The sequence below is a fragment of the Pipra filicauda genome, unplaced genomic scaffold, assembly GCF_003945595.2.
Source record: "Pipra filicauda isolate LSUMZ 115617 unplaced genomic scaffold, ASM394559v2 scaffold42_size3861933_pilon, whole genome shotgun sequence".
Lineage (NCBI taxonomy): Eukaryota > Metazoa > Chordata > Aves > Passeriformes > Pipridae > Pipra > Pipra filicauda.
This window is the reverse complement of record NW_024104565.1, coordinates 1,302,436-1,322,627: the sequence shown is the minus strand read 5'-3', so window position 1 is coordinate 1,322,627 and position 20,192 is coordinate 1,302,436. Positions and strand designations below refer to the sequence as shown.

The 20,192-nt window shown below is 38.8% G+C and overlaps 1 protein-coding gene across 3 annotated transcripts in view; it reads left to right on the top strand.

The window, feature by feature from the left end:
• MTHFD1L (methylenetetrahydrofolate dehydrogenase (NADP+ dependent) 1 like) overlaps positions 1–19,840 on the top strand; it is a 148,684-nt gene extending 128,844 nt beyond the window's left edge. For all 3 annotated transcript variants that reach the window (XM_039385704.1, XM_027733873.2, XM_039385705.1), the window contains 2 exons: positions 13,129–13,237; positions 16,846–19,840. In XM_039385704.1, the coding sequence (XP_039241638.1) occupies positions 13,129–13,218 (90 nt within the window). In that variant the 3' untranslated portion in view covers positions 13,219–13,237; positions 16,846–19,840. The remainder of the gene's footprint in view (positions 1–13,128; positions 13,238–16,845) is intronic.
• Positions 19,841–20,192: the final 352 nt, after the last annotated feature.

The following is a 20,192-nucleotide window of genomic DNA, read 5'->3' as shown; positions in this document are numbered from 1 at the left end:
TAGCTAATTGATGCTATCAGAGCTCTGCTTTTATCCCCGAATCAGTTTGGCAATGGGTTCGTATTCTTTAGCAATTTGACCATTTTGTTTCTCTCCATTTAATTAAATTCTTCGATCATTCTGTTTCTTCACATACAGTTTTAAGACTCTTGATGTGTTAACATGTTTTTAATATTTGAAGTATTGAGAAAGCCAAGAATTTGTAAGTTGTCATGTTCATATAAAATTTGCATCTATAATATCTGAAGTCTTGTGAATTTCATAGACTTGTATCTATACCCATATTATGTCCCTGTGGTGTTAGGCAGAATTCAAAGGTTATGTATTCTGCTTGGAAACTAGTTTTTCTTTAAAAATATTTCTTCAGTCTGTGAAGACATTGTTGCCAGGCATCTATATTAATACCTCTAGAAAAGAAGGAAATACTTTCTCACATGTGATTAAAATGTGGTAATCATTAACACAGGAAAGCTGTTGAGTCCAAAAATTTAACAAGACTTCTGAAAGGTTATAGTCATCAACAATATACAGGGTTGTAATTAATATAAGTAAATAATTTGGAAAAAATGCTAAGCGTAGTGTTTAAGGATCCAGTTGGTCTTTAACCATCAGCTCCCAGTTGGACAGAGATTGCTTTGTCAACCTCCATAGTTTTAGCTTTTCTCTATAAAGCATCTGGCACCAGCCACTGTGAGAGACAAAACCCTGGGACATGCACATTTGCTCTGACATGACACGACATGTTCCCTGCTTGCCTTCTGGCTGATTTAAAGCGTGTAACTTCTGCATTAATTGATCACACTGCACCAGTTTTCTGTGCATACACAATGCCCTGCTGCTTTGTACATGTAGGAAGTAGGAAGCAAGGCACTAGGAGCTTTTATTACTAGGCTGGATCAAATGAAGGTCAAAGATGGGTGCTTCAGAAACAAATACAGCAAAGTAGATACAGACACTTCCCATCTTCTTCTAGCTTTGACAACTCTTTCTCATTCCTGTGTTTCTCAGCTGTGGCCAGGCCAATGCTCTGCACTGTCCTGCAGGGTCACACACAGTTGCAGCAAAGCAGCAGGAAAACAAAGGAGAGAGAACATGCAGTGGTGCACAGGGAGCAGAGTAAAGCCTTTTTCGTATGCACCAGGGAGAAACAACATTGTGCTGCTGGCACTGCATATGTCAGATTTGCTTTTGTGTCTGAGATCCCAAATGAGCTATACTGACTATAGAGCTCTGCTCTAGACAGCAGGAAAGAACATCAATGCCATTTTATTTGGCACCTGTAGTAAAGATGTGATGCAGTGGGTAGACATGGAAAATAAGCGCTCTGCAGGTAGTCTGTCCAGAATGGGATCAAGGTATGCTTGTGACAGCACAAATAAGCTCCCTCAGAGTTTGTTAAGCTCTTTGTCTCTTTAATTTATCTGGGAAAGAAAAGAAAAAAAACTAGATTTCTTGATAGCTTTCACCAAAAAAAATCAGTTTAAAAATAGCTTCACAGTCAGTATTTAAGCAGTCTGAGAAATGTATTGTGAAAGCAAAGACAAAGCAGCATTTTCCCACAAATAAATAACAAGTAATTTTCAAATGAGAATAACTAAATGAATTCTAACTGCTGGAGGGGGTGCTGATTTTGTGCTGATATTGAGACAGCAGCAGGATCCATGGCTCCATTCAAGGGCTTTTGCTCACCAGCAGCTTCTCTGCAAGGAGAGTGCCCCACCAGTTGGGTAACAACACACCACTGGGGCATTGCAGCTCTTCAGGTGAGTTTGGTGTGCCAGTATGGGGAGCCTTCATTTGTGGGGTTACTGGGAGGGAAGGAAGAAGGCTGAACATAAGCGGATGTGTTACGGGTAGTGTTTGTTATGCCTTTGCTGAGCAGTGGAATTGTAAATGATTTGTTTGCCAAAACTGAAAGTTCATTGCAGACTGACCTTGTTTTGATTGGGAAGAGCCGGGGGGGCTATACCATAAGAGTAAATCAAGCTTATGGCTTTGCCTGCTAGTTTGTTCATTTGGCATTAGAGAGATTATATTCTAATTTTAGTGTTAGAATTTTTTTTAGTCTTTTTAGGATTTACTCTGTATATATGAAAATAACTTTCATGTATGAAATAAACTTTCCATGATGGTGGCACTTTTACACATTTTTTAATGCTTGAGAAGAAGTTCCCATAGATTGGATCTATACTAGGTGTTTGTCAAAATAAAAAAGAGTCGTGCTAATCTGTTTTGTGTTGGGATGCAGAAATTCATTACCTTCTTTTTTTTTGTCCTTTCATATACTTCATTTGGGAAAAATACTACCCACAAAACATCTGTTTGGGGGTTGGTTTGTTTTTCAGACTGAAAAAAATGTGTTTCCAAATACAGTTGATTTTAATTGAATGGTTTAACAACATTTTTACCACTTGTGTGAATATATTATTATCCCTTGTTATATTGCAGAAACTGTGGTTAGGAAAGTGTCTTACTACAAGTTGATACTGAGCAAATTGTGAGAAATGGAGAAAGTTGTATTTCATTTTAAAATGCTGATACAGCATTCATTATGTAATAGAAAAAGATGTTTCATGCAGTGTTACTTTTGAATTTCAGTTATGTGAGACTAAGATGAGAAACAGTTACAAATTTCAAGTTCTGTTCTCCTAGCAGCACCTCAGCTCCTTTTGGCAAATCATTTAACATTTTCTGCCTCCTATGTCACTCACAATTTTGAGTGGAGATTTTATTGTATTTATTTCCCAGATGTATTTAAAGTATTTCATTCATATATGTAAGTGTTTTGAAAATAATTTTATTTATACATAAAAAATATATCAATCTTTATTATATTATATAAGGATACACATTTGTAGGATAAAGATTGTGCTCTCCATCAGTGAACAAAATTTTGTTTGGTTTCCTTTGACAATTAAATCTGTCTGGCAGCTCATTAACTCATGGTTCTCTCGGTAAACAGAAATTAGTGGTTTAGTATCTTGTTAGAGAAATTTTGAAAATTAGTATTGCCATAAGAGAGTTAAGTCACACATTCATAGCTAGAATTTTTTCCTGTCTCCTTACAGCTGTTTCTGCTGTTAAGAAAACTTACAAAGGAGCTGGCTCTTCTGAACGCTCTAGTGCATCACAAGTCAGCAGCTTCCAGCCTTTTTCAAAGCATTTCTATGCTCCTCCATTTTCCAGAAGTGTGAACTCCAGCATAGGTTATTCAAGGCTATCTTTTCTTAGCAGCCTTGTGAAAACTTCTTAAAATAGTAGTTCAATGGACTATAGGAGGAAAATTTCTGATCTAACTAATATCCTTCTCTTTTCTATTTTGTTGCTTGTCAAAGGAGACCACAGTACATTCTGGTATGATTTTAGAGAACACACAATATTGAATAATGCGTACTGCCAGAGTTCTGTGTTGGAGTTGTGACTGAGAATATCTGATTTACACAGACAGTTTAACAATTTGATGTCCTTGTATCCATCCAAACTGGATCCATTCTGGATCCTCTGGGTTCCAAACAAACAGAAAGGAAAAGTTTTTTAATTCCTCAGTGAAGCTAAGATAGCATCAACCAAGCATATTGAAACAGTAATTTTTCTGAAGAGCAATGAGGTGAAACTGTGTAGGGTTAGAAAGCATCCACATCCAAAATTACAATATAAGGTGCTTCTTTGTCATTGTCTATTTCTTGTTTGCTTCAGTCCATCACAAAATACTGTGTTTAAGCACTACAAAGAGCAAATAATTTAAATTGCTTATCCAAGCAACAAGTGACTTGAGAAAGTAGACACAGAAACTTGAACTAACAAGATTAGAGATGCTCGCAGGTCAAGGTTGATACATGATGACAGTACAGTGATAGTGGTTGATGCTGTTGATAACCACCACAGTTGATCATTCTTTGGAGGTAACCCTCCCAGGCTCTTCTTTCTGACACTTCCCATGATATCTACAGACCAGAAAGCTGAACTGCAGCTGTGAAGTGTATATCCTAGGTTTTATTGTTTCCCAGTCCTGAAAACTAGATCACATCTACTCAGGTGGGATTAGCAAAGCATAGACATCTCCTCTTCCATTTTTTTCAACTCCAGTTGTTTTGAGGTATTTTCCAAAAATCTCATACCCTTTGGTATTATAAAGGTCATCACTGGCACTTAGTTTAAATCAGGTAATGAGACCAAGCCAGTTTGTCAATTAAAAGGAATTAATTTTAAGGAGCCCTTTGCTATAATTCCTTTATGTTCTTTAGAAGCAGTTCTTACACACACATCATCTTTGCCTGATATGATGTTTCTTAAGAAACTTTACTTACTCAGTTGTCAGTGGATCCAGTTAATTGTAACCAAGAGGGCTGGTATGGCAGCACTTAAATGTGTTTTTATTCACCATAGTTATACAATCTTTTTGGATTTCTTCATGTTGTTATTTGTCATTGAAATGACTGGATGATGCTCCTGATACTCCTCCTAGCATGGCATACTGAGAAGGGTAAGGTTTGTTGCATGTTGAGTGCACACAGTTGCTTCACATAATCTACTGCTGCCACCATCTCCAGATTCTGGGCTATAATTGAGGCTTTCTGAAAGTTATGAAGCTTTTAACCAAAATGACTAGTGAACATCAGCAGCACAAAGTGAGGCTTGCTCCCAGATTTTGAAGAACAGCACTTCTAGAAGAACACTTGGTACAAAATAAACAGGTTTCAGAGGAGATGAAGGGTGCACAGTCGCTGAGCAGCTCAGATGAATCACCCAAGACCTCTCCCCACCATCAAATACCACAAAACCTGCTCTGTTTTCAGCAGAAACTGAGCTGCTGGCACAGCTTGGACACCTCCTTCTCACCAGGAGACCTGAGCGCTGAACAAAGCAGGAGAATTATGTACCTATGAACACCAGATACTTAAAATACTGTTGCTGAAACAGCACATGAGAAAAATGCCTTTATCCTCTGGAATTATTCTCTCAGAGGCACGTTTCCAGCACTGTCTGATATATTGGACACTTGTCAAGAATGGGAACAGCCTTGGGAGCATCTGACATCAGGATTGAGCTGAAGGGAAGGATTTCTTCTGGCTGAGGAGGTGATTTTGTACAAGAGGCAGTGAGCAAAAATCCTCTGCCAGGGTTTCTGTCTAAAGCACAAGGGGGAAACGAAAATCAGGATGTAGGCCTTGGCCAAGGGAGCAATTACTTCTGGAAATGGATTTGAGTGGGCTGGGATGAAGGAAAGTGTTTTGGAACAAGTCACCTGGAATTTGTAGTCCTCTTTTTTTCTCTGCCCCTTTATTTCCTCCATGAATGGTTGTTTTTTGGGGGGAGTTATTCGATGAGGGGTTTTGTAGCTTTCATTTTTGTGGTATTTTGTTTATCAATTAACCTATCTAAAGCAGAAAACAGTTCTGAATATGTGGAATGTGCTGCGTTGTGGATTATATAAAAAATAGTACACTGAACTAACACCATCTAACGTGCTACCTCAGAGAGGTGTGTTTTTCAAGAAAAATTTAGAATATTAATTCCATTGTGCTGTTATCACGGGGACCGTTTTCTTCTGCTTCAAGTGTGGTTTTATAAATTCTAAGATGAAAATTAGCTGAGAGAACTCTGCCAAGAGGACCTGCAGTCATATAAGTGAGTCATAAATGTTTTACTTAATTGGGGAAATTGCTCATTCTTTTACAGACTACATCTATTCCTAAGCATTTTATTTAATAGCTAGCACAATGCCCACTCTGGGTCTTCGGTGCTTCCCTGCATCGCTAACAGCAACATTTGAGTTTCAGTGGTATTACACTGACCCATTCACCAAGAATTTAGCTAACCAAGCAGTGACCACTTCCTTGTGTTCCCTGCTCCCTTTGGGATATGCACCTACAGGTCTCTCCAAAAGCTGTGCTGGACAGATGTGGACTGTTGTATGGGTTTTGTTTTTCCCTTAGGGAGCCCAGGAGATCACTTTTGGTTTCAGACTGTTTCTGCTCAAGATGAGTAACTTTTCAGATCCTGGTAATCCCTCAGAGCATGTAACGGGGCACACGTTACTTCTGCCTCACTTAAGCACATGGCAGCAAGGCCAATTAGGGTTGTATAATCAATATTCGGTACTTTTGTAACTTCATCCAGATGCTGAGAGCAGAAGAGCAATATCCATGTATTTTGTTGTTGTAAATCCTTTCACAAAAATTGAACAATTGCCAAGAATGTGTAAACATTAAAGTAAGCAGCAATTATAATAGAATAATTGATGCCAGATGGACTTCTGCACCTGATATCAGTCAACATGCTAGTGAAAAAGAGCCATTTATTGCAAGGAATACTACAGCATATGTCGGGGTAACATCAGCATCTTTTCAAACATTATTTTGATTATTTTGAAAGCTGCTAATGTGTTGACTTTCTTGGTGTGATTGTTCTTAGGCACTGCAACAAGATCCTCTTTTGTTAAAGATTTCCTGAGAAGGAAATATGATCTTCACTCTCCCTAACTCCTCTGGCTATAGTCAGGTTTGGCAAATTTTCATTAAAACTTATAAGTGAACTGTTATTTAAACACTGACTAAAGATCATTGCTTAGCCACTTTAGAAATCCTTGTTATTTTCAGGCAATGAAAAATAATGAGATAATATTTTCTTAAGCATTATGTAGCTATTAAAGTAAATTTCTAAAAATTATTGATGTTTCCAAAGCTGAATTTTTTGGTTTGTAAAGGTTGATATTTTTGCAAGGAAGCACCAGCTTGCCTCCATTATGCATCTGCTTTTCCTGATGTGAGAGTTGGAGGTTTGTTTGCTTTTAAGAGGTGGTGAAAGTTCACTTGAGCATCAGTTCAGGCTTTGGTATGGTGTCATTCCCCTCTGTAATACATGAAGGGTGGGTGAGATGTAGATTATATTGAGCATGTTTTGTTTTGGCAGTTTCACTCTGGTGTGTTTCTTGTAATTATGACCAAAAATGCTTTTCTCTTCATTATTCTTTTTTGTTATTTTCATGTGATTTTATTTACTTCCACCATTCAAAACCTGAGCTACCTCCGAAGTGATAGAGCTCTGGAGAGTGGAGGAATTTTCCAGTTCTGTGGAACAAGCTTCAAGCTGATCCTGGAGATACTTAGTATATGCTGCCTAATTTTTCTGCACCCTTTCCAATGCACACTGAGTGCTTCTATGTGCTGTAGGACAGTTCAGTTTGAAGATGAAATGAGTGACTACTCACTGGAAGTATTTGCACAGTTGCATCCTTCAGAGTGCTGTAGTCCTACCCACTACCCTCATTGCATGGATACTCTCATAAAATGGGGAATGCAGGGACCTTGAGGCATCCAGTAAAAAGATCTGCACTCTGCACACACTTCTCTAGCCATGCAATGCAGTGAGGTGACTGTTAATCTTTCTCTTCCACTACATGGACTGCAATTCCCTTTGTGCCAGCTTCCAGTGCATGGCCAGCACCACACATGTCAGTGGGAATAATCTGCCACTCAAAATAAAGAGCACCTAAAGGCAGGCAGGGCTGAAGACCAGGAGAGATTTCTTCAGAAGGCTCTTCCATTCAGCTTTGCATGTGCTGAGATTGACAGATGCACTGAATGGGAGCAAAATTCTGGTTGTTGATCTGTCTTCCAGAGCTCTAACTCACACTAGGAAACATTATGGAAACCCTGAAGCATAGCTCATTCATACCATGCCTCAGGATTTGAACAAATTCTGGCATGTGACCATAATGCATGCAGGTTTATAGCTCTGTTTATAAATCTCTTGAGTTTCATCTTGTATTGTTTCTTGCTGAGGGAGTGTGGGATGTGCAGTTCATGCCATCAGATTTTATTGAGGAGTTATCCGCAGTCATGTGTATGCTGGATTCTCTTGAGAGACAACATCTGTTTTCTGCAGTATTTCAAGTTTGAAATGGTTGTGGGTTGTCATAGCTTGTTTAATTAACAAAAGGATACAATTAAATAATGGGAATTACTTGCATTTCTTGTCAATTGCAACATTACCTCCATAAGCCACAAAATAGGGATGTTTCCTCGATAAGCTATTTGCTGATTTTTTGGCATCTTCTAATCACTTGTTTTCCCTACTTTATGTAAGTACAGATTCCTCTGGTTTTCTTTCTCTATTTAGAAACCATGTTATGCCTGTAAAACAGACACATCTTGTCTTATAGGGGAAAAAGACACTAAGCATGAGTTGGATGTAGTCCTCAAGACCATCTGTTTTGCAAGCCATACTATTGTGCTAACCCAGTTAAGGCAATCTGAGGTTCTATAAGGATTTTTCTTGTAGATAAATAATATCTATCTATATATATATATATATAGGTGGATGTACACACACTTAAAGGCAAGATATGTCGATGACAGATGGACATAAATATGATAAAAAAGGAAGCTAAGCAGCATAGTTCTTCTTGGGACCATAACAAACGTGTCTAGCAGTCTTGGTGCTTGACACATTTATTGTGTTTTTACGCGGTGCTGTGTAACTTTTACATAGATCCTATGGCCAACTAAAGTTACAAGTCAACACATAACTGTAATTTAAATTAAACTCAACTTAGTCACTCTTTCAGTGACAGTGGATGTGTTCTTGGAGAGGGTGTGGAACAACACTTTTGTATGGCTTCCTAGAAAATAACTGGCATTTTCGTTCAGTCATGTAAATAAACTTCTGAAAGATCACAAATGCCTACTATAACAGTAGCTTTCAGGCATTCTTAACTAAAATTGTGGTTTATCTTCCACCAGTTGTGCATTTCCAGGAGCATAAATTATCCTCAGGATAAACTGACCCTAAGACTTGCTGCTTTTGCCTCCTAAACATAGAGTCCCATAGTAATAAGAAGCCAGTGTATGCTTCACGTCACCTCTCTGCAGTTGATTCACTCTCATGGATGCATGGACAGTTGCACAGTTTGTAGAAAAAATGGTTTATCCCAGTGAGTTCCTACAAAACTAGTTCCTGTTAATTCATAAATGATTTATTTTGGACAGCAGCTGGATGAATTCTTTGTAAAACCTTTTTTTTTCCCCTGCATAAAGCATTCATATGAATTGCATAAAGTCTTAAGGTACAAAGTTTATGCTTTATATTTTCCTTCTCCCAGGGAAAGTGTAATAGTAGCAGTTTTGGTCAAATTAAATACTGATTATTTCAGCTATCTAAATTTAGTCTGTGGTTTTCAGTGGATAATGTGCTGTCATTTGCTGCTTCTAACCCTGTTCTTTTCTCAAAACCATGCTGTGCAATGTTTCACAGCTACCAATCCATAACCCAAATGTTGTTATATTAGAGTGGAGAGTTGTACTGATCTCTGTGCAATATATAGAGGGTGTGTGTTTTATGAGATGCCTAGCAAGCTACTGTAGGACTGTAAATTTCTGTGGGTTTTTTTCATGCTGTACATACCTGCTACTTACCAAAGTGATTTATGTTTTAGGCACATTTTCTTTCATTGTTCATTCTAATTTTTTTCAAGTTTTAGAACTGAAGTAATTTTAGTAAGTAAGAAAGCCTGGAGAGGTGGATGTAGTCTGCCAGCTGCTGTGCAGGTGCGGTATGTGCTACAGCTGGGGGGCAGGTTAACATCTCCCCTCCACGCACAGAAATCTAGGCGCTGACTTAGGTCAGGGAGAGGGATGCCTCTGGGTCATGCCTACTGAAGTAAAGACCAGCCTGTGTACTCACTCATTAATGCCTTCATCCAGCATCGTGGAAAATGGTGAGAGGGAAGAGGATCATTCTGAGCCACATGTTCCATGTGGAAAGCCAGTCAGCTGAAACCTCGATTCAGCCTCGCAGATGACTGAGCCCTCTTTTCTTTCCTACCTGTTTGGTTGAAGGAAAGAAATAGAGGACTATAGAGGGAATAATCAGTAGTAATCTCCTCAGCCAGCCAGCCATCTCCTCCTATTGACCTTGAAGTAATGAAAACAGGATAGATTCTGCTGCATGTTACCTCTGTACATCCAGATAATGAGAGCAGAGAGTAATGATCATAAATCTACATGACTTTGCCTGTTTGGAAGTCTGGGCCATAGGGAAAATGACAGTGTGTGTTTTATTTTCACTCTGTAATTCACATAAGTATTCTTCCAAAGTGTTTTTTCTGTGTTTGTTTTTTTTTTTTCCTTGTACTTCATTTTATCAAGCAGTAATTTTAATTCAGATGAACCCATTCCCTTTTGTTGACTTAAATTTTCAGTCTGAGAATAGTTGTGTTCCCTGAACCAGCAATAAACTGATTTGATATTCACATTTTATAGATGTAATAGTTTGCCATTAGTTAATACAGAGGACTTACACTGGTGTAGGACTAGGCCTGTGAAAGAAAAAAGAAATTCAAAATATGTACGTAGGGCTTTTGTTTTTAATATTTCTTTTTTTAAAATGGGAAAAAACTTCCGTTAAGTATCTATATTAGGGGGGAAAAAAAGAAAGAAAGAAAAGAAGAACCTGGAATTTGGGAGTTTACTTTCAGTTGTCAAACTGCCATACACAGAGTAACCAGAAAGTTGTCTTTGGCAATTTGTTCGTTCCCCTCCCAGTGAGATGTAATTCATTAAGGCAGTTCCTTTTCAAGCATTAACTCAGAAACCGGGAGGAATCTGAGACAGAAAGTAATTCAATAACCCTAATAATGTAGTAGTCCACCTAGTGTGGCCAATTAATAAAGAATAGTAGCAAGGTGTTTTAGTACTTAGCTAAAATGCTAAGGCAATGTCAGCCAATAAATGATGTCATGCAATCAGAGGCAGGGTTTGGTCAATGTAAACTGACAGTTTTGTCTTTTAATCCTGCTACACACAATAACAAAACATCAGGAAGGACTATATTTAAAAACAGAGGAAATGTAGTGAGTCCACTAGAAGAACTCATTGCATTGTTTTTTCTCAGAACTAGATCTCAAGTGAGATGATGGCTGGACCTGTACTAAGCTCCCCGAGGCTCCTTTCCCCCTTCTCAACATGAGATTAACCTCTCAAATGGTAGTAGAGCTCTCTGGAGTTAATGGGACTGTGGTGGGGAGATATTACAGTTTGCTTGTATTTCACTCACATAGAGACATTACGTGAGTGTTTGGAGTGAAGCTGAAGCACAAGGCAGACGTTAACCCCATCTCTGAATACGCAGCAGATCAGGTTGGCATAAACAAATGCAGTCTGATCCAGGGCAAGGGGGGCCTTTAAGTCTGGCACTCCAGAGGAGCTAGGATGGTGGTCATGTGTTTTTCCTCTTTTGAGGCCAATTAGTCTGTTAGAGCTTGCCTTTGGCCAGAGAAAAGATGTAGCTGATCTGTGCTTCTTAGGGAATTAGGAAGGATGGAGGGAGGAATTTGCCCAGCCCTGAGCTCTCTGCTGGAGAGCTGGAGGTGATGGCTGGCCGCAGCGTACTCTGGCTGCTCCCCTGCAGCCAGTGGCCTGGTGGTGATCTGGTCGTGCAACAAACAGATTTAATTTATCAGCAACCAACCCTGCCCACAAAAACATGTATTTACATCAGTTCAGTGTGTTGAATAAGGCTGGCTGCAGTAAGAGGGGGAATCGTCCCAGAGGTTCACAGGGTGAAACTGTCCCCTTTCAGCAATGTGCTTCAGCTCACATCGTGAAAACATACCCTAATCTGACTCCTTCTGTAGGTTATTAAGTTTGGAGTGTTTCTGGTACTCAAGCCAGTGTAATCTTTTTCTTTCTGTACAGTTATGTTTGAAGGTTACATCCTGTGGTCAGGTTAACCACCAATTTTAATGAGCTCTGCTGATATGCCCTGGCTAACAGTTTGTTCCTCAAAACCTAGCATCTCTTAAATAAGTTTTAATGCTTAAAGAGTCTTAGCCAACAGTCGAGCTAAGTTGAACTCCAGGTTTGTTTCCAGAGATTGTAAGGTCTTTCATCAATTTAGGTATTGCTACAGGCCCTAATATAGCAGAACCATTCTCCACTTGTGAGCTTAAGATGTCGAAAAGATTTAAGGAGTCATTTTTAAAGTGCTTTGAATTAGTATAAATACAGTGAGATATTCACGGCTTCTAACTGTCATTTTAGGAAGACTAAGGGGTTTAATCCAAAGTGATCCAGGTTGATCCAAACCAGTCCTGCCTTAAAACTGCCCCACAGTCACAACCTTTACCCTGTGCCAGTGCTGGCATTGGTGACAGGCAAACCCCTCCTGGCTCAAGGTGCTGAAACTGGAGGAGAAGAAGAAGCAGATCAAAACCCAGCACTATTCTGCCAAACCTGCTCTGCAGACATCTCCTTTGCAAGGGAGAAGTGGAGAGTCCTGAGGCAGGGAGTTGAGAAGCTGGGGTACCTCTGATTTAAAGTGGCTTAAACTGTTGTGGACCAGCACCTCAAGGTTTCCATGTCACCTTCGTGTCTTTAATTGCTGCTAAAATGCCAATTTCATATAATAGTTATAAGTAGCGTGAGCAGAGCTGTAGTTATCTGTGTAATTTAAGTCCATGAAACTATTCACGTGTTTAAAACTATGCAGATGCTGGTGTCTTATGCTAGATCAGGATCTTAATTAGGCATAGTTTGAGATAATTGGGTTGCTTTAGCTTCATGTCTCAACCTTCTAATTCTAACTACTAAATTAGGATTCAACTGTAACCCCTGTATGTTTAGCTGAACTATTTCAATTTGTTCCTTACATTAGGTAAGTGTTGCAATTAATTCTGCTTCTCTGTTCTGGTTTTCTGTGGGAGAGGTCTGAGTTAACAAATTTGTATCACCGGGTAAATTCAGACAATTATGTCCTTGCCCTTTGCTGTGTGATTTTTTTTTTCAGGAGATATAAATGGATAAATGTTCTGGATAAATACTTTGAGGAATAAGTAAGTCCCAGGGTTTTCATTTTGTTACGGAGTTTATTGTCAGGTTGCTATTCTAGCCTGTATTTTGTGGCTTTTGTTTTCTCTTTCCTGTCTTTTGGAAGCTCATACTTAAAAATTAATCAGAAAAGTACCAAGCTTGACATTTTTAACAAAAACAAAAAATGTGGTAATGATCACATCTGCAGACGAGTCCATGTTGAACAATCCAGCCTTTCTCTTAATCTAAGGCTTACATGGGTGGAGTGATTATCTGCTTACAGGTGCACTAGTATAACTTAATTTCATTGTTTCCACAGATGAGCACCATGCCAGGACTTCCCACAAGGCCATGTTTCTATGACATCGACCTTGACCCCATCACAGAGCAAGTGGAAGGATTGTTTTGAGAGTGAGGTCCAAATTCAGGTCAGTCAACAGCCTCTATTTTCCTGTTTCGATTTGGGGGAAGATGTTTGTTTCTAGCATGTATATGGAAAAGGTTGTCAGGAGTTTATCTAGGCCCTAATTTTAGTAAGGACTTCACACACTTTGGGGGGATTTGAGAAAATGTTTCATAATGTGCACTTTATCACATGGGTTTCTCATTTGCTGACTGGTGTCTGACACTTTGCTGGTGTACACTAATGGTGCCTTGGATTTTGTGGCACTGTCAGTTTGGCTTGAGGAGAAACCATCTCTGCAACTGTACTGCTCTTGGCTATGGAAAACACCAGTCTGAAAAAAACATGTCATCTTAGCTCAAAAGAAATAATCTTTGATACTACACTTGTGTGGCAGTGTGTGTCTGTCATTATGTAGATACACAGGAAGATGTTCAGCTTGTTCATAGCTCTGCTTTGTTTTTTCATGTTTTGTTTTTGTAACCGCTGTCATCTCTCTCAAATGGTAATAAGCATTCCAGGAACACAGAGCTGTCCTCTTAGCCTGTTTTTCATGCTGGATTCGCTCCCTTTTCCTCGAAGGTTGCACTTACCCTCCCACCTCCTCCCCTTTTCTAAGTACTTAATCTTCTTGGTGTCCTGCTTTAATTTTGTGTAGCACGTTCCTCACTTAAAAATCCAAGATGTTATGAAAATATTTCATGCTACTCCATTTTAACCTTGTAACATAAGTGGACTAAGAGAGAATGTAACCCTAACTGAAACAAACCATGTGTGCCTGTGATGGGATTCTCTCCTTTCATCACTTAACTCTCTCCTTTCCCCCAGTAAATTGGTCTGGAAAGCAAAACAGTTTCTTTTAGACTGGACAACAATATTACTATGAGCTAATAGGACAGTGGTGGGACCCCACATCAGCCACAGCCTTGAGGTGGATGTACCCAGGTGCTTCAACCCTGCTCTAGCAAACCTTTACTCTGGTTTGAGCAGACCGGCTCTTGTTTTGGTGTTAGTATGGATTGTTCAGAGGAGGGGAGAGGTTTGTACAACCCAACCAGACCAAGTTAACTGTTCGCTTGCCCATAATTGAATGTCACAATATTTACGTAACATCTGGTGAGAGCAGATTCTGCCAGTTTGTGTGTGCCAATCAAGACAAGTAAAAAGCAGTTAGCTTGGAAGTTAACCTGCATGCACAGGTAATTACTACCCTACGTGCAAACCATCACTGACTATTCTGTTTCTGGGTGGTGTTATGCATACTATTTCTTGGCATATATCCCATTCTTGTTACTGATACGTGTTATAAGTCTGGCGGCTTGATGCATACATATTGATTCATCATGTGTCAGTCACGTAATTACTTCTGACTCATTTGAAATCACTGTAGAATCCTAATGTAAAATCTATATGCAGATTCACATAGCCTGCTTAATTGGGTGTTTACTGACTAGTCTTACAGAAATCCATCCAAACCATGGATTGGTGAGTTTTGAAGAACAACAGTAATTAAGCAGACAAAACACTCCATTCCAACTGTGAAGACCTTTCATTGGAATTTGTGCATGAAATGAAAATGTTAAATTTGTCTTTTAGTTAGTGATGGTGTTTTGTCAGATGTAAAAAGAAATGCTATCAAAGTCACAAAACATAATAGTGAGGTAGGAAATAGCATACATATCCCACTGTTAATAAATTATTTTAATTTCATTATAGAGGTATTGTTGGCATCAGACAGATGAATGATTCAGTAAGTTTAAGCCTTTTAAAGAAAAACGGCTTGATCATATATATTTTTTATCAATATAGGTACATACTCATGTGTGTTCCTACTTTTAACATTCTAAATAAATGCCTTGAGGGTATTTTAATACCTAGTGAGCTCCACACAAAGTAGTCAAGTGTTCATGAGCTCTAAAATTCATCTAGTTCATGTGCTAGATTTGTACATTTCTAATTCTGGATGAAGAAAGAAACAATATTCCTATGTAGTCCTTACATCCAACTTTCTGCAGAGAAGTTTAGTATTATTATTTCTTTTCACACATTCACCAAAGTGAACCCACAGTGTAGCTGATACCACACTATGAGGTCTTTGTTTCTATGATGGGAGATCGAGGGATTTTGTTTTCACTTAATTTGAATTCTTTTCATAGTGATATAGTGTACAATGTAATATGATATTGTGCCAACTCATTAGGACTGATTCAAATCTTTAAGATGTTGTAATTGAAAAATATTTAGAGATTTGCAGAAGAGCTGCAGATGTTTCATTATAAACATGCCTGCAGAGCTGAGAACAGTTGCTTTAGTGTGCAGTATTTATCCTCCTCCGCAATGCATACTGACATCAGACTTGTAAAAGAAATACAGGCAAAAGTTCCTGCTTCTCAGGATGCTGTGTGAGGCTCTGACTGAGCTGAGACATTGGTTGTCTTTAGTCTCTCTGATTTTTTCTCTACCACTTCACTGCATTAATGGAGCAGATGACAGTTCTCACAAAAATTTGCAGAACACCAGTCATTAGAATATGTGCTAAAAAAGTCATAGAACTTTATCATAAAAGTCAACTCTGTTTTTCTCTGTTGACAAATAGCCAATACATGGACACACAGTATTGCAGTCTCTCTGTAGGAACAACATGATCTATCAATTTGATCTATGAATTTGTTTCCTTAGGAGCTGTCTGTAGAGACCACCAGTCAGAATAAGACTTACATGGCGACAAGTCTGCCAATAGGAAGAAATATTAAAAAAAAAACAAACAAAAAACCAAAAAAAAAGTATTACTTCCACAGCAAGGGGAATTCATGAACCTGACTCACTCTGCACAAGTAAAGTCTGTTAAGGACCCTTGTGAGCTCTAAGGATCCCTCAAATTTAATCAGTGGCAATAGATGCCTGCTCTTACTAGGCCGGTTTGGCTTTGAGTATTTGGGTTGATGGGGGAGTTGGAGGTGGGCTGTTGTTCTCCTTGGTTGGTTTTGACTTAGTAAGACCGCCACTGTCCACAGTGACAGATATATTCTTGCACTCTTCTCCTCTTCAAAAATGGCAGAGCATCAGAATTATTTTAATACACATCATGGATACCTTGCCACCCTTGGAGCTTTTCTGAGTGTGAGAGGAATCCCAGAGCTTTACCTGTGGGCATCTTCATGGCCATAAAGAAGTCCATGAGAGTAGGACACCAAAACTGATATTCTAAAATTGCAAACTATTTGTTAGATGTTTTCATCTTATCTTATTCAGAAATGGATAGAAAGTGTTTGAAGACTTTTCCTTTACATCCACAAAACTGGATTCTATGAAACAAAAACAATGGCTTCTTTTAGTCTCATTCCCCAGTATTGAGTTTCAGCAATTGCTGCAGTAATGTACAGTCTGAAGTCCGTATCATACTGAAATATGAGTACAGATTTTTATTTCTCACCTACCAGGGTTACACAGATAATAAATAGGAGGTGCATGTGGCATAACTAACCATTTTTGTTTATTATGGTTAAGGCAAAAATATTCAATTTCATTGAACTACTGCTTTTCGATTGTGATGCTTCAATTTTTTTTTTTTACTTTAAAGACAGTAAAGATGTCTTGCCTCAGTTTATAAATTCTTTATCTTTCTCATTTCAGAAGCCTGAAAATTCAGAACTTCAACTTTCCTGTTTCCTGCAAGTAGGAGACAAAAATGAATCTGAAATATTCCTGTTATGTGTCTCTGGAGGAATGTCAAGATAGACCAAAGAGCAAAAGTTTACTCTTTCTTCAAACTAGTTTTTATGATGAAATATAGCTTTAGGGTTAAAAAAAAAAAAAAAATCACAAAAAAAGACCAGCAAGCTGAAGTTTTACTCACTGTCATGCAGGAAACTCTCTACTGGGGTTTATGCTTGTTTGTGGATAAAATGACATTGAAAATGAGCAGTTTTTCAACTTGGAGTTTTCCTCTTTTCTCAGAAGAGTTTACAGAAGTATTTCCTTTATCTTGGCTATCTAAAAACTTGTGTAAACCTGATTATGCTGTGTGACCAAGCCTATTTCTCTCTGAAAAGTACGCTTTTGCTCCTGGCATTCAGGAGTTGAAGCTACACACAGATTAACTGCACATTTTTGAGTTATCATCGAATGTTGCTCTGGATGCATTTGGGCAGCAGCCAAGCTTCAAGCAAGGAAGATATTAAACAGAGAAAGAACAGAGAATGTATTTTGTAAAAGTTTTTTAATATATAATTTGTTTCCTTGTTGGGCAAAGATCTTTTGAAACACTTAAGCCATAGCTGTCTTGTATCCATAGGTCTGTCTTTATCCAAAGCATGTGTTACAGGCTGTCCAGCTGATTATGTGGTTGTTGTGGTGACGCTGATTGTTCAGAGAGGGCACTACTCCTTCTGAAGCACTGTTTTGCTCCCGTTCATGGCTAATGAAGCCTCCTGCTGTGCTGGCTCCCGACTAGAGTTTTTCCCTAGCAGTACACAACTCCCAGTAACAACAGAGGAACGTCCATCAAGCAGGGATGCAACAGGGCACAGCTTTGTGTGCTTCATTTTGCAGGTTTTAACCACCATAGTTGCAAAACTGGAGGGTATTTTTATTTGAAGGGGGTATTCAAACAAGCTGAATTGTAAACCATGTTCTTAAATTTACCTCAGTAACTTACCTTTCCTGGTTTTTCCTAAACCTGAAGCAAAACAAGCCTTAGGCATAGGATACTGCATTTAGCTTTCCAAGCTGCTGCTCCTCAGGAAACTCTCACTCACTGACTGTTGGTTCCTTCAATAACAAAAAATGCAGCAGAACAATAGGGTGAATCGAGACAATAGGCCATTGTTTTTTTTAGGTAAAAAGCAGTGAAATAATGATGAGAGAGTTTATTTTCCTGATGACGTTTTCCATCCTGTCGCTTCGCTCTGCTTACGCACATCTGCATGTTATGGGCTTTTGCAGTGTAGTTTTGGTTCCCTTCTACAGAGCCACATTTGGAGACTTAATTATCTCAGGAACTCTGTAGTAATTGAGGGGTTTGTTTTGGTTTTTAAAATCATGCTTCGTTATTTATAAACTCAAGACTATAATTACGGACAGTAGAGCAAACTGGGGGCAATTAATTATCTGTGCCTTCCCTGGAGTAGCACGGAAATGTCTGTTGACTGCATTTTAGTGCTATTCATAGAATGGACCTCCAACACCACGGGGATTGCTGTGAAGATAAATTTAAATGTAAAAACTAGAGCAATTTGATATTTTATCCTTATTAGACAATAGAGCTCATAATGGCCTAGACTGTTACATTTAATTACACTGGGACTGCATGACAAACATGATAAGTAGAAAGTAAGATTCAGGTGTGGCTCTCACAGCTGCTGGGAAGAAAGATTTCTGATATAGTCTATTAAACTGTGCAACAAAATACAACCATGCTCTTTATACACGTAGCAGCATTGTAAATTAGTCTTGCACACACTGAGCTATCTAGCCAAGAAATAGCCAAAGAGTTTTGGAAGAAAATAAGTGTGGTTTCTGGACATAGTTTTCCTAGTAGCATCCTTACAAGAAAAAGAAATAAGGTTTTCCCTCCATCTTGTCCAGAGAAATTCAGAAAACCATAATCGTGCCTTACTAGGGGGTCACTGTGGTTCCCCTGCAGCTGCACTGGAATTGTCCCCATTCAGTGTGGGATACTAAATGTGGCACTGGCTGACTGCCTCGTGAAGCTTCCATATGGATGTGGATGTCTAAGCAAAAAGTTTTATAAGTCACCTCAAACTGCTGCTTGATACCTTCTATAGTGGCATCTCCATATTATCCCTTCAGGCCACGCACACTGAGATTGTTTATCTGACCCATCAATCTCTCCCTAAAACACCATTCCAGCTCATTTAGTTGAGAGTTGACAAATATCCTGTACTTTTTCTACTATTATGTGCACAGGATTTGTTATTTTGTTTAGATAGCTTCAGTAATTCAAGAAAGGTGGAATGGCCCTCTCTTCTTTTATCATAGCTTTTCTCCCACCCCACCTAGTTTAACTAGCTGCAAAAATCTCTCAAGCTGTTACATTTTTGGTCCTTTGTCATGATGCAAAGCATTGAGCTATTGGCCACCAGCTAACCTGCAAAAACTGCCACAGTATATTTTCTGGGGCTCCCCTGATACTGAGGCCTTCATCCAGAAGAGTTTAAAATGAAATCTTTTTAATATCAGTGTTATTGTTAGGTTTATCACTTGTTACATGGATGTGACTGTAGGTATGGGACCCCTACCTTTGCATCCACAGTGAGCAATGTGAATTGCTCACATGGCAGAACCACGGCTTTATAAGGCAGGTCGCCATGCTTATCCCTGCATTTGCTAAGTGTTTTAAGTACCATGTGGTTGTTAAATTATCAGAAGATCTGCTTTTTGTTGTGGCTCAATACTTTGCTACTGCTGAACTACTTCTGTAATGACATTGAAATACTTCAGACTATATGCAACTGGTTTCATTCATTTGTATTCTAAAATTCAAAATCCCAGAATTTCAGTTGCCATAAACATGAAAATAAAGTCTGTGTGTGTACTAATGTTTAGTTCGCACACGTGGTGTCTGTCTGAAGTCTGAATTAATTAATAAAATACATCCATTATTTAATATTGTTCTCTGTCTCTCTGATCTTGTATATTTAAATAGCAAATTCTTTTTTTTTTTTTCATAATTCCTTATAAGCCATAGAGCTCTGGCACTGTGGTTGAGTGCCAGATGTGAGCAAGGCATGGTACTCTTACCTGGCTTCCCAGAACCTAAGAAAGTGTTTGGTCCCTGGCTGTTGCCACAGAGGGCCATGCATTCGAGGGTTGTCCACGTGTCCACAGGATCTTCTCTGTCAGTACAATCCTTTTGAACTTGGTTTGTGCTTGGGGAAGGACACACTAGGCTAACATCCTGTCCTGGTCCCAAAATACCTTGCTGTTACCTTTGGTCCTTGACGAGAAAGGCTGTATCA